Genomic DNA, 15,476 nt, shown 5'->3' on the forward strand with positions numbered 1-15,476 from the left:
TATATCATCTAGCCTTGTATAAATGTGCATTTAGAACGAATTTATTAACTTCATTTAATACTTTATCATTTTGAATAGTAAAATATGTAATAAGTTCATCAAATATCGATTTATAATAACGATTATTTTAGATGTTTATATTTTATCGATATTAAATGTCAAGGATTATGACAGAATAAGGTTATGATACATGTATAGCTAATGAATTGGCTTCACTGTTTTTAGTCTTGTTTTTAGATTTTTGTTTGTTTTCATGTTAATTGTGTTCATGTCTCAGTTCTGAGTTATACTAAATAAGCTCTAATTTAACACATACATAATGTTTACACATTTTATAGTAATGGCGAGGATGTGTGGAAGGGCACGAGATTCAAAAGATTTTGTACTAGGCTTTTAATAAAGAGATAACGTAAAAGTTTCCTTGTGAAAAACTAAATAGTGCAATTGTATTAAGACAAAATCAATGAATGTAAACATGAAGTAACCTGTAGGAAGGTTTCCTTAAACAAACCGGCATTTGTTAGTTTTATTAATTTTCACAATCTAAATTTTTGTTAAGATAAATTAGAAATATCAGTTACAGACAGAAAACACCTACGTACTTTTCTCGACCTTAAATTTACTACAAATGGCAGTTCCTGAAGTCGAAGATTTATATAAATTCATTGCAAAATTTCACGAAAACGAAAGTTTTAAACCAGTGGAATCGGTAGAAGAAGATAAATTAAACGTTACTTTAAGACCCTACCAATTAGAGGCAGTCAAATGGATGCTGCACCGAGAAAAATATGCTCACTTGGAACAATTTGTGTTTGAAGGTAATATAGGTTTTTACAATATCTAAATTTTAGATACGGGTTATAAAGGTCCTATTCTGCATTTTTACTGAAATAACACTCTATACTATTAAGTTTACGATAGAACAATTTCTAGAACTGTTTATGATGACACTTATTGAGTAGGGTTATATTACTTTGTCAAAATAATTGTCTACGATATGTTTGTGCGACCAGATTTTTAGTAAGGCTTGTTGTAACTTCGGATAACTATTTCAGAGTTAAGTTACCCGTTTAAGCTCACGTATAGTATGGTTTCGGCTCCGGATTGGCTAGTTTCCAGCACTACTACTCCTACAGCTTTTTTTCATCCATTACAGTCTCTTTTACAAGGGACTATGTGCCCTACTCTGAAATTCGCCTTCTACATGTTCAGCATTTCCTACTAATCGGTCTCCAAGTGTCATCCAATGTGATAGGGCACAAAAGACGTTTACCTATCCTAGCCTCCACCAGTGGAACACCCTAAGTAGATGTTTTCTGACCTATCGTGCTTTATAAGGTCAGATTATGTCTGTCTAGCACTCTGAAAGTCTATGTCAAATACTACTGTTCTGGAATCTAAGTATTTTTTTTTTTTTTATTACACTTACCTTTTCATTCACATTGTAGAGTATTTCTTGGGACAAGAAACAGAACATTTCTCATAACCAGCTTCATGAAACTCCAATCAATTTTCACATTATCACGTTTTTAATTTCTTTTATATATATATATATATATATATTTTACTTGTTTATGTGCAATTATTGTGCAGGATGAAATGCTAAAGTATACTTTTCTATTTTTATTTATTTAAAGACCGACCTGTCGGAATTATCATTTTCATATCTTGAGGGATTGAGTTAGATAATAACAACAAACAGCTTGAATTAAATAAAGAAATTATAAAAAAAAAAAAAAAACTGCTGAATCATTCAATCTGTAGACTTACAACCTGACCCTGAACTTAAAAAATCTAAAATATTATATCACGAATTTATTAGTTTAAATATCTTGCTAGAAATTTCGCATTTGAAAATTGAACCAATTTTTTCCATTTTGGCTGTTAATGATGCGGCGTCCAAATTTATGTTACCAGTAATATGCATTTATATTTGTTTTTAGGGATGAAGTCAATATTTACTTTTCATTAATAATCAATTTGGAATCCATTGTTTAGGATAAGGAATGAAAAAATATTTCTTAGTACTCTGTTCTGAGTGGCTGATATGTATTTGAGTATTCCACTCTCTTACATATTTAGGGATATTGCTATTAAATTATTCAAACAAAGAATAAAATTATTTTAGGTTACCTATAAAATGTGATGGACGGATAGTTTTTTTGAGAAAAACAAGTTGGAAATATTATTATTTCCTCAATCAATTGATCTATCGGATCTTTAATTTGGGATTGAATTGTTATCCGAATAATCTGAGACTATTCTATGTATTTTTCAATAATTTTGTATTTGCAGGAGAAAAAATTACATTGCCGTCTGGAGGTATCTTAGCGGATGAAATGGGGCTTGGAAAAACCATTGAAGTTTTAGCCTGTATACTAAGTAACCAATCTGATATAAAAACGCCGAGTCTTCCAGAGCGAAAGAAACGTAAACAGCCCCGTTCGCGAAAAAGAAAGATACGTTATTCTTCGTTATCAGAAGAAGAAGACAGCGAAGAAGAAGATGAAGAAACAGCAAAAAGGATTAGAATTGAAGAAACCATAGAATCCGTGATTTCCATCGCGTCTAGTAATTCTAAAGAGACCAGGCGAAGTGTAAAAAAAGTTGGACTAAAGCAGGATAAGTACACACTTTTACGAAAATGGTATGAAGATTCACTTTCTTCTGTATCAACCACATCTCAGGCGAAACCTGTCAAAAGGCCTGAAACACCTCAGTTAAGGTGTTATTGCGATGGAGCCCCAGATGATGATTCAGCTGCTCAGTGTTGTAATTGTGGACATACTTTACATTTAGTTTGTGCAGGACTAGATTATGAACCTGAAGAAGGGAGTTTTTTCTGTTCTGATTGTTGGACTAAACGAGAACCAATGCCATCCAGGGCTACATTCATTGTGGCACCTAGTCCCATATTTCAGCAATGGATCTCAGAGGTATGTTTGTAGATTATACCAAGAGAACTGTCTTGAATTAAAATAGTTCTGAAGATAGAAACATTAATTGTATTGATTAACTTTTTTTCATACTTCCCGCAGAAGTAGAAGCCATTTGGCGTCCTGCTGTCTCAATAGAATAATAGATCTTTGTTGCGTTATTGAAGATATTTACTGTCTTTTCACAGAGCCGGGCATTCTGACTTCAGAAAATCCCCCTTATAGACTCTTAATACTTAAATTGAATTCAGATTATTTAAAAACTTATATTTGTTCTGATTTTAGATTGATAACCATGTAAAAGGTATGAAACTCAAAGTGTTATTATATGAAGGTGTAAAAGGAAATAAATATATTCAACCGGCAACCCTAGCGGATAATGATATAGTTATCACAACTTACCAGGTATTTCACGTACTCTCCTTGCACACATCAATTTGAATAAGAATTAAAAAAATAAATAAATAATATTTATTTTAAAAGTAAGTGTTTTTACTCTACTACATACTACATTTTTTTGCCATAACATATTTTATGTAAAGATATCTTAATATTGATGAATAAAAATAGACTGCTTTTACGTTCTCTTTCACTTCCATAGTCACATTTATATAAGGTTGTTAAATTTTCATTATTGCTATTTTTATTTAGGTGTTACAGAGAGAATTAAATTATACTGAACTTGAAGCAGTTGAGCCTAGAGTATTACGTCATGCAAAGAAATTTCATACAGCAAAATCACCACTTCCTTGCGTTTATTGGTGGAGGTTGTGTCTTGATGAAGCTCAAATGGTTGAAGGCGTTTCGACCAGGATAGCAACAATGGCACGCCAGCTACATGCCAATCACCGATGGGCCGTCACCGGCACTCCCATTCAGAAGTCCATACAAGGTTTGGCATTATAGATATTCACATCAGAAGTATAAATCTCCCATTAATAGCAAGTATTTCTTTAAGTGTACATAATCTATTAAGAAGCCTGTTCTCTTGGAATTGATTTTTCTTATAAATCCAGTTAATTGTGTAGTTTTTGAAAAATAACAAATTTGCTAACATTTTTTTATTCAACAGATTTGTTCGGATTGATGCAGTATCTCCAAGTCGTCCCATTTTCTTCAGCAACCGCCTGGGATAGGCTAACTGAGAATAAAGACAATCTCTTTTCGTTACTTGGCCGATTATTATGGAGAAGCAATAAAATTGATGTATACCACATGCTAGGTGTGCCAGATCAATCTGTAGTCACTCATTGGCTTAGTTTTTCACCAATTGAAGGCTATTTTTATCAAAGAATGCATAGAGAATGTACTGGAAAATTTAGAGACAAATTAATCAGGTAAATTATTAGTTTAATAAATACAAAAGTATGATTATAAGTTTTTAAAATATATATATATAAAATATATGTATATATATATTTAAAACAAAATAAATATAATATAAAACAAAAGTAAAAACTTATGTACATATAACAATAGGTCGTTTAAACTTATGTACATATAACACCAGATTGTTTATTGCCCCCTTCTGGAGTTGTAAAATGAAAATCTAGTGAAAGTTGCAATCGAGCAGATTTTCGAATTTGTGTTTTCAACGGAAACCGATTTGAAAAGTAAATAATATAGCCCATTTTAATTTGCATGTTGTTCTGATACTGTTCCGATCAGTTTAAGGCAATAAGTTATTTACTTTTAAATTCGGAATTATTTTCGATAACTAATGATTTTTTTTTCATTCAGTTTAAATTTTGTGTAAATTAATGTAAACATAAATATTTTATTTTTAGATTGGATAATCTAAATGTATCACTAAACGCTGTTGATCGGAGATTATCTCATCAACTAATGATTCCTTTAATAAAACTGAGACAGGCTTGCATACATCCTCAGGTTTATATTGTTTTCTTCTTTTATATTGTTATTTTATTAATTTTTTTTTCTAATAACTGTGGATGATTTAAATCTAATATAAATACACTTATGCAGGCAGTCAGAGGACGTTTTATCAGCGGTAGCGGAAAACATATGATAACGATGGATGAATTAATGACAAATATGATAGCGAAAGCAAAGTCTGAAGTTGAAGTGGCATTACGTACTGTAGTTTCTTGTTATAATGGTAAAGCTGCCTTGAAAATCATACTGGGCGATTGGCCTGAAGCTGTCAAACATTATAGGCTGGTTTTACAGTTTGCAGAAGAATTTAGAGAGTTAGCATTAGTAGATACTTTACAGGTAGTTTACTTTAGTTACATTATTTTTCTCTTTAACTTTTTGCTCGTTTTACGCACTTATGTATAATAATATTGTTAACAATGTAGAGAATGTGTTTGCGAAAGAAATTACTGTTATAAATAATTTTATTTTTATTTTATATCCATAGATGATACATACATTATTTAATCTTGCTGAAGTACTTAATGAGCATGGTGAAAATGTGCCTCCAACTTTGCGAGATGATAAACTGTTGGAGGAAGCTTCTGTTCTCGAACAAACATTTCTACAAAAATGTGATAAACAGGTATAGATTATTCTTAAAAGTCAGATTTAACTTCTTATTGAAACATCTGAGGCGTGCGATAAGTCTCTTCTTCATTACTAGCGGTAACAGTAATAAAACAAAAATAAAATCAGTAGCTGCCATGTTACTAATTCTAAATATCTTTTAAAGCTGGTCTATGTAATAAATATTGGATGTTAATTAGAAACTGTTAACAGAAAAACGCTATACTTCGGTGTGATCCATAAAAATTAGTGAAAGTAACTTGACATGTATATTTTGTTAATTGATTTTTTTTTCTTTACATTGTTATATAAAATTGTTAAGTAGAACTAAATTTACTTTCTTCAGTAAAGATAAATTTTCGAAAAATTATTATTGCTGCTTCTTTTAGCAACCACATCTATTTCTTAATTATTTACCAAATAAAAAAGAACTTTCGCATTCATTATTTACTTGTTTGCTTATAGAGCGCTGTATGTATTTAGAGAATTAAGAGTATGACTAGCTAGTCTGAAGTCCCCTTTTTAGACTTTTTAGATTTGTTAAAATCTCTTTAAATAGTTGACATTTTTGTAATTATTTCTTGTAATCTAATGCTTCTTGATATATTAATTCAAGAAAAACCCTTATAACATTCATTTTTGAGTCTCTTTAATTTTTTACAATTTAGATTTTTAAACATATTGGGACTTTTTGATGTTCTCAGTAGCTTCATCTACTTTTAATTAACTTCTAATTACAAAAATTGAACATTATCTTTCTTATGTTAGAAAATGTACTGTAAAAAATCAGAAAATATACATCACTATATATTACTTTAAAGTCTTATGTATGTTATTCATATTTATATATTTCATACATTACTTTTTCATTAATGTTTGCATCTCATATTATATTTTTAAATTGTTTACACATATGAAACCACAAAATACGTGCGATATATCCAAGTAATGTTTTTTATATCGTACAAACTTTGTAAACATATGGAAGATATTAGCAATTTTGTTTTTTAGACGTTTAACAGCTGAAGATGACGCTAAGAATGGCGATACACTCAACCGTTTTGAAAAATCTGGTAAAAAATTTAAAAAAGACAAAAAAGACCAAAAAAAGTTTGAGGTGGTGTTTTTATTTACAAGAATATAATAATTATTATTAATAATTAATTATTAGGAAAACTTCTCGATAAATTATTTTAAGTTACACGTTTTCATATAAACGTATATGAAAAATAAATCACTATTTGTAAAATTTTGGCAAAGTTTGTTGCTGGATGTACTGGTTGCCTTGTTTAGTGCTGTGATTGGAGCATATCAGTCGCAGTGTATTACTTTAGTGCCACTATCTATATCACCCAAATAAATTTTTCTCTTATTCACCATTAATTCGAAATGGACTTATTAAAATGTTTTTTGTTCTATCTAAAATACTTTTTTTAAAATTATTTTCATTCTTTTCTCGCAGTTACTAAACACTAGAGTTAGTGTAGCAAAAATGAGCGCTTTAGTAGCTGAACAATGCGGAGGAAGAACACTAGGTTATTCATCTTGGTGGGAACATGTCTTAAATTGGAGCAGTGATCGTACGGATGTTTTAGAAAGGATTAAATCTGATCTTGATGATAATAAAACCACAGGACAAGTCTGCCTTTCATCTAAGTAATTATTTAATTTAAATTTTTTATTTAAATGAATTATCTTAGAAATGTTCATTAACTATAGTACAAATGTATAATTTATTTTTTAGACTAAGAAATATTCCAGCAGTGCATAGAGAAATATCTGTTTGGTTAGCTAATGCTGATTCCTTAAGGCAAGAAGTTATATCAGCGCTTAGAAAGCTGGAACTAGTCCCTAAGGGAGAACTAACCTTGGCCGCTTCTGATTGCCATCTCACTCAAACCAAAAAGAAGAATAAAAATGTCAAGTAATTAGTTGAAAAATTTAGTTTCTATAAATATTTAAACCGTTTTTCAAAAGTATTTAATGTAAAAAAAGAAATTGTTTCAGATTTACTTGTCATTTGTGTTTCGCCGAATCTTTATTGAAAAAGTATGAAGCTTCAATTTTTTCAATAAATAAACAAAATCTAAAATCTCGAGGAAACGATCGTTCTAACGATGACGATGATTATTTTGATCCAGATAATAAAGTCGTTGCTGGACTGAAAGAGGTAGAAGTTCTGACAACTAAAAAAGAAAGTAATTGGAAACCAGCTCAGCAGGAAAGAATTTTAAAAGGTAACGTTTTTGTTAACAAAGAATAAAGTTAGGAACAACTTAAAATTTTTAATTTTTATGAAAATAGCAATTCACTTTGTTATATGGATTATTTGAAACAAGTTACTAACGTTCAATAATGGATAATTAAAACGCCCTTTTTTCAAGTACAACTCCAGGGGGTAGTTTAAACTTCAGCTCCTTCGTTTCAAACAAAATAATTTGCTTCGAAAAATGTTTCAGTGACTAACTTTTATTTGTTATAACGAATAATTAAAACAATAACAAAAATATAATTAAGTTGAATTATTTTATAAGTGAGTTTTAAAACAACTAATTTTTAGTTGAAGGTAAATTTAATCTTGAAAGGTGTTAATACATTATATTGTATTCCTTAGCATTAAGTTTTCCTTAACTCCCGCGTTAGTCGTTGAAACCTTTCTTATTCGATACATAAAAATTCATACAAAAATACCTCCCATATCGTCTGCTAATCACACTTGTATGTTGCTTACATGTTGACCTCTTTCCTTCTATTTCAAATAGTATATCTTCTACATGTTTTCGAGTTTAAAAAAAAAAATTTGCTAAGTGGTCATCCACCTTTTAACTATGTTATTTCTCTTGGACAATTTTATTTTTTCTTTCCATGTGTCACCACCTAGTCCATGGAGATGGCTTTGCTTTGCCAATGGTGCTCCTAGCAAACTAAAAAACGGATATTATTATTTTTATTTGTTTGTAAAATTTTTCATTAAAAAGCACCACTTCATTTTTTTTCTTATTCAGTTCTTTCAACATATGCAAGACTGAAAAGAATGAACACTAATTGGATAGAGGAGTCTCAATGTCATTTGGCACTTCTGGAAACTGTAAGGAAAGAATTCAAATGGTTGAGAGCGGAGTGGATGGCGTTATCTCACACTGTAAGTGCAATAAGAATTTATAGGATTCAATGAATGCTAGTAATTATAAAAATGTTATTTATTAGTATCATTTTTTCTAACAGTGAAAAGTAGCTACTGTCAGGACTTGAACTTAGGAACTGCCAATTTCCCAAAAACCAATAAACGCCCCATATTAATTTAAAAAATAATTGTAACAATAAAATGTAAGGATTAGTTCAGTTGGTAAAACAGTGGACGTACCCGGTAAGAACAGGGCTTTCGTCAATTTTCTCTTTCTAGTAAACTTCACTGAGCGGTAATCAGCAGTACCCTTCTTATTCTCCGGGCGCCTATTATTATGGAACTCCATCTAATAGTTTGATAGTTTTTAATTGAAAATAATAAAAGTTTAATCAATCAATTTATTACCTGATCTAAGTTTTACAACTTTTTCAAGACGAGTTGCTAAAAGAGTTAAATGTAAACCCAACAATTCTGAAACAAGCTGCAATCTTAAAGAGTTAAAGTGGATAGTTTGCTTAGAAATGATAGAAATCGATTAAATTATTTTCGTAAACAGGGGATTTATCAGAATGATTTAATATTAACATATTTCTTCGAAAAGTAAATTTAGATATATATATTTCGTCAGATAGTTTGAACTGAGCAATTAAGCGCTTCAAGTTAAAATGAGATCAGAAGTTACATATGTAGCTTTAAACCATGTTATTAGTTTCAAAAAAATCTAAATAAAAGAGATTATAGCTAAATGTAAACATCTGACTTAAATCTTTGTTCCGAAAATAAGATTTGTAATTAAAAATTATGTTTGAAATATTACTGTAATTACTTTGGGGGATTCAAGATTTAACACAGAATCCATTCCAAATTTCTTTAGTATATTAACTATTAGATATACCACTTATATTTAAGGAGATTAAAAAATAAGGAACTTATCTCTTAAGGTGAAAAAGGCGTTTAAAAAACTGTAGTTGAATTCGTTCCAAATCATTAGTAAACTTTAAACTTGAGCAGCATAAAAGATAGTCTAATAGAACAAAGAATTGTTCAAAACTATGATAGAATCCTTTGAAGAAGATTTGGCCTTTTCACAACATCTAAAACTACCCCTTGAGCCAGATTAGCTTTAGTAGAAATAGGTTTTAGGTGTATGCGAAATAATCCTGTACGGGAAAAAGGACACACCCAAATGAGAGAAGCTTTTTACTGATTTTCGAGCCTTTCAAACCTTGATCTCATCCTTTGTTGCCATTGTAAAAAGTAAAAAATATCAGTAACTTCATTAAAAATCATTTTTCTAGATCAATATAAGAGACGAACTATCAATGGCTAAAATTCGTCTGAGACTTCCGACAGCTTTAGAGGAATTGCAGTTTCGAAATAAGAAAATACCATTAGATTCCTTTATAGTGCGATCAGTTGAGGTTAGTTTTGTTAAATTTATTTTTACCTCATATTACCTTTTAATATTATTTCCAAATGCTATATTTAAGGTCAGTGAAAATTTTTATGTTTTTTTTGCTTTTATTTAAGATTGATGCCCAAATGAGTAAGTTTGAATGGGATGCCACAGAAGCTTTAGTAAAATTAAGAAAGAAAGGAGGAATTCTTCAATATTTACAGAATCTTAAAACGAATGGTTCCGTATCCCAGGAAGCGTGCCCTGTTTGTCACGAATCTCTCAATGATAAAGTTAGCTTACATTTTAGCTGCATTTTATTGCGTTGCACTTATTGTATTATTCTTTGAAAATTTTCAAATTATGCTTACATATTTCCTATTCAACAGTGGTCTGTTATGGAATGTGGTCATTGCGTTTGTTTTCAATGTATCCCAACATTATTAGATATGGGTATGTCGGGTGAAGTGGAATGCCCCCTTTGTCGAATGAGAACTGGTAAAGGAGATTTATCGTACGTAGTTGCAAATAGGGAAGCATCTGGCGTTTTAAAAGAAGGAAGCGATATCAAGGTGAATGGATCATTTTCTACTAAAGTGGAAGCAATCACAGCGCAACTGTTACAACTAAGACAAGAGGATCCTGACGTGAAAGTCCTCATTTTTTCTACGGTCAGTTCTTATGTAAACTAAGCTATTTAATTTAATAATTTTATTAAATGTATAATTAAAGTATTGAAATTTTAACGAGTGTAGTGAATTTCATTACAGTGGGAAAAAGTGTTAGATCTGTTATGTGATGCATTAGAAAGTAATGAAATATCGTTCAGACGTTTTTCCACTCTATCCAAATTTAAAAATGGACTTCAACAGTTTAAGGTAATGAACTAAAATTTTCTGTATCCTAAATAAAATACCACTTTCATACCAGGGGATCAATAAGGTAAGTGAGGTAAGCTTAACATGAAGCTTACCTTTCTGCATTTGAGAGTAGAAGATTCTACTAGAGTTGGCGAGAAAGCATTCGCTAACGGGTCCCAGAGCTTTTATGTGTATACATAAAATGTAACAGTAATAATATATATCGTAAAAACATATTCATGGTTTCTTAAAAAAAGCTGATATTTCAGACTATTTGAAGGTGAAGTTATGTTATAAAATCACTCTAAAGAGTCAAAAGAGTAATGTAACATTCCATTTATTAACAACGAACTTATATAAATAGATGGGTTTAAGGTCCTTAGAACTGTGAAGTTGAAAATAATTCTTTTGTTGTGTAATTTCAGTTGGAATTATTTTTCAATCATTCATTTATGCAATCACGTTAATTCTTTAACGCCCGTTCTTGTTTGTGTTCTTTATTTAATACGTTTTAAAGCGCAAAAGCCAGGATAAACTTCTTTGTTTCTTATCATGCTAAGTCCGTAAATAATATAAATACCGTATATTTTGTTTATTTATATTTCCAAAGAGTGTGTGTATCTTTTTAAGACAAAACCTGTTACTGCTTTGCTGCTCCCACTTCGGCTTGGAGGCAAAGGTTTAAACATTGTAGAAGCGACCCATGTATTTCTAGTGGAGCCCATTCTCAACCCAGCTGATGAACTACAAGCAGCAGGTAGAGTGCATCGTATTGGCCAGACAAGGTATTATTTATTTATTTTTTTTATTAATGATTTAAGGCGCGTCAACATCTAAGGTTATTGGCGCCTGGAGCTTTTTCCAGTGCACAGCCGGCCTCCGGACAGTGTTCTCTCGTTACAGACAATACTGTCCATCACCGGACAGTGAGCTGTATTATTTTTTTTCTTTTTTTTTTTTTTTTTGGCGCATCAACAGCTGAGGTCATTAGCGCCCGGAGCTTTTTCCAGTGCACTGCCGGCCTCCGGACAGTGTTCTCTCGTTACAGACAACACTGTCCATCACCGGACAGTGAGCTGTAAGAAGCTCCTAGGAAGAGAAAATCTAAGGGTCAGCTGCTGGATTCGAACCCGGGACCTCCGCGTGGGAGTCCAGTATGCTAACCTCATAGCTAATCCCTTCCCTAGCTGTATTATTATTATTATTATTGTTATTATTATTATCATTATCATTTTTCTTTTTCTTCTTATTATTACTATTTTTCTTATTACTTTTTATATTATTATTATTTTAATTATTTTATATGCCTTAGCATAATGTCTCCTCTAATTTGTTGACATCATTGGTTTCTAGGCCTACCTTTGTGCATCGTTTTGTAGTTGAGAAGACAATTGAAGAGCGAATGGTAAGCTCATTAGAAGGCGTAAGTTCTGAAAAAAATCTAACATTGAAACAGCTTGATGATTTATTTATATTAGGCGGCGGGATTAAAGATGGTTAACACATTTTTAAAAAAACACATATTTATTGTTATCGTCTCAAATACTCTGAACTTGTTTTTATTTTTGTTTACAATTTTTTAACAAAAAAATTTTTTGTATTGGTGATTTTAAGTTGTTTTTTTTAAAACGAGCAGCAAGATTGATAGTTTTATGTTTGGTTATACTATAGATTTGTAATTCACTGCACTTTATTTTTTATACACTATTACAAATTGTTTAGAGATTGCGTCAGAACATTGTCAATCGTGATGAATATTGAGTATAACTTAGAAATTAGTGACACATAGACCTCTCAGATAGTTTAGAGATAAATGTTTAACCGTTAAGGTGTGAACACTCACTTGACATTCTCATTTAGCTCTTTTAGAACTGCCATAAAATGATTTTTATAGCAAAATTATTCAATCTAAATGGATGTAATAATAACAAGATTTAAAAAAATTAAAGAATACTATAAAAATGCATGCCACGACGGATAAAATCAAACATATTAAGGAAAGTTGTTAGAGTTATTTTTTAGAAAATGCGCAAAAGTATTGGGTAAAGTAATAAGTTCATTTTGCATTAAATTGAGCCTGTTTCGTTACTTATCCAGCACCTCCACATGAAAACTTCATGGGCCGCCTGGTGTCTAATTACTTTATAAGTCAAAAAGTGCATTAATTAAAAAGAATAGTTGAGATTAATATTCTAGGTAAACTGAGCTTGGTCGGACCAAGAAATCTCCCTGGGTTGACGTCTGAACCTTGATGGTCGAATTTAACAAGCAGTTATTAAAACTCCGCAAGTTGGCCACAATCTTTTTTAAATAAAACTCGGACCCTTTAGTCGTGAAAGGAATTGCTCAGTGCGATCATTATCTACCTGGTAATTGCCACTATTATTGAGTACAATTATAAAGTTACTACTAACAGTTCATGCAGCTGAAAAGTACATAACTTGCGTGGAAATTGTATTATTTTCAAAAATCTCCGATGGTACCCTCTTATAAATGAAATGCATTACGATTGCAGAAGATATAAATAACATTAAAGCTTACCAATATCCTTTCATGATTATTTTAATGACAGTTTTCATGAAAACATGAGTCTATTTGAATTTTAATTTTATTTTGCCAACGAATTCATTATTTTGTTTTAAACATATATGAAACTGCTTTTAAGTAGCAATTCGTACTCAAATTGACTTGAAACTGTTCCATAAATACCGAAACCGTACCTAAAGACGTCGTAATATTAATCATCAACTTCGAAAATTAAGTAACTCAAGTAATTTGTTGGCAAACACTGCCCCACATTGTGATCATAATTTTCAACTGTGATATTTGAAAATCTTAATCTTAATAGTTAATTAAATGTAATTGAAATTAATTAAAAACACAAAGTAACCATTTATGTGATGATAAATGTTCAAAAAGTTGAAATATTTCTTTTTATTTAGATCTAAGGAACTTAGAGATACATTAAAATTTAAAATGCATTGGTTGAAGTGTAAAATCTCCATTGGTTAACCTTTTTCAGTAAAATTTCTCTTAATCTTCCTATTCACTTTGCCTCCCTCTCGTTTCTCAGAATCCTAAATTGATTGTACGATGTGCTTCGAAAATCGTAAATTAGAATGAGGGGGATATGAAGTGAATTGATAAAAAAGAGTGAATAATCATTCACTATTATTTATATTATTTAATATGATTCAATCAAGTTATATCGTTACTTGCGAAGATATTTAAGTATTGGTTTGTAAATCATTATGCATTAAATTATGGATTGTTTTTTTTTCTCTCTAGCCAGAATAAATTGTGGATTAAACTTTCTTCGTTAATCTTTTAAGGTTTTTTTTGGACATTCGTCCTTGTAAGCTTCCGTGAGTTATGCAAGAAAATACAATAGTTCAAAGTCCAAAAAGATACTGTATTATGGTTTTAAATTTTCTTAATTATTAAAATTAGTAATTTTGACATTTTTCTACTGCCACATTATAAAATATACAACAAAAAAGACAATTATTTTTTTGCTCAATGCTTTAAAAAAATTGCATTAACTCTATGTCAATTGTTTATAGTTATTAAAGGAATAATAATTTTTGTTTAGTTCTTAATATGCCATAAATGATTAAATTAACTCTCGGAGAGTACATAATTGCTGATTGATGAAGTATTTTAAAAATGCTGATCATTCCACTGCCTATTAGTAATTTTTACAAACATATCTGCAGATTAATTATTGATTAGATGGTTTTGTTAATACAATTTAAAGTATTGAGTACAATTTAGCTCAGGGTTCGAAAACAGCTGGTTGTCCTTAGATTTTTTTTCCTTGACGTCAGTTTACTGTCTTGATTCTTTCAGTTACTGCCTTGAGGCGGACAGTGCACTAAGTAGGCCCCAGGTGACTGGTTTAGCACCTCAATTTAAAAACGAAATACATAAAAAAAATGAAAAATAAATAAAAAAAAATAATGCATGCAAATTTATCAAAAAAAAAACTTTTCTTTTTTTATTGGAAGGTACACTCGTATGTTAATCGTTCTTAGCTTTTAACTGCAAATAATAATTTAACAAATAATTATTTTTACAAATAATTTTACAATTAAAAGTAATTTAAGAATTTAGGAAGAAATAATTTAAGATTATTTTCTGTAATAATTTATTGAAAACTTCGGAAAAAATAAACCTTTCATATTGTTCGATGGGCTCAAGTTAACTTCTTTACGCGCCGTTGCACTCTTTAAACAATGATTTAATTATAAACATTGTTAAGATTGTTAAGAATTTAGCAAAATATTGTCTTCAATATAATCGTGTAGATGATAACGCACTATGACTCTTGTACCAACAAATGTAACATTGAGAGCCTCCTATCACATCAAGTAGACTAAACTCTACTTTATCTATATTATATTAGCATTGTTGGCGACAGAGAAAACCTAATGACATTTTAAGATCTCCACGTGTTTATAACTCATGTATGCTTTAAGTTAATTCTGAATAATTTCAAATCTGAACTAATCTTGTAATTACTTTTAAACTCTTGTTTGAAATTGAGCTATATTAAATTAAATGTTGGACTTTAAAACAATTTCCATTCCATTCAATTCTATTTTTTAAAAAGGCAAAAGCATTTCCTCTTAATTTATAAATGACATTTAGAC

The 15,476-nt window shown here is 30.3% G+C and overlaps 1 protein-coding gene across 1 annotated transcript; it reads left to right on the top strand.

Moving 5' to 3' along the window:
- The first annotated feature begins 175 nt into the window (after window positions 1-175).
- LOC141457292 (E3 ubiquitin-protein ligase SHPRH) lies at window positions 176-15,425 on the top strand. Its single transcript, XM_074134055.1, has 18 exons — window positions 176-818; window positions 2,296-2,936; window positions 3,222-3,341; window positions 3,588-3,828; window positions 4,009-4,273; window positions 4,724-4,826; window positions 4,923-5,171; window positions 5,320-5,457; window positions 6,904-7,097; window positions 7,186-7,365; window positions 7,449-7,678; window positions 8,447-8,583; window positions 9,867-9,989; window positions 10,099-10,257; window positions 10,354-10,635; window positions 10,735-10,842; window positions 11,455-11,609; window positions 12,178-15,425. The coding sequence occupies exons 1-18, from the start codon at window positions 629-631 to the stop codon at window positions 12,323-12,325; spliced, it is 3,663 nt and encodes a 1,220-aa protein (XP_073990156.1). The 5' UTR covers window positions 176-628; the 3' UTR covers window positions 12,326-15,425.
- Window positions 15,426-15,476: the final 51 nt, after the last annotated feature.

Source organism: Rhodnius prolixus, unplaced genomic scaffold (assembly GCF_049639745.1).
Source record: "Rhodnius prolixus isolate KJV_2025 unplaced genomic scaffold, Rpr scaffold_10, whole genome shotgun sequence".
Taxonomy (NCBI): Eukaryota; Metazoa; Arthropoda; class Insecta; order Hemiptera; family Reduviidae; genus Rhodnius; species Rhodnius prolixus.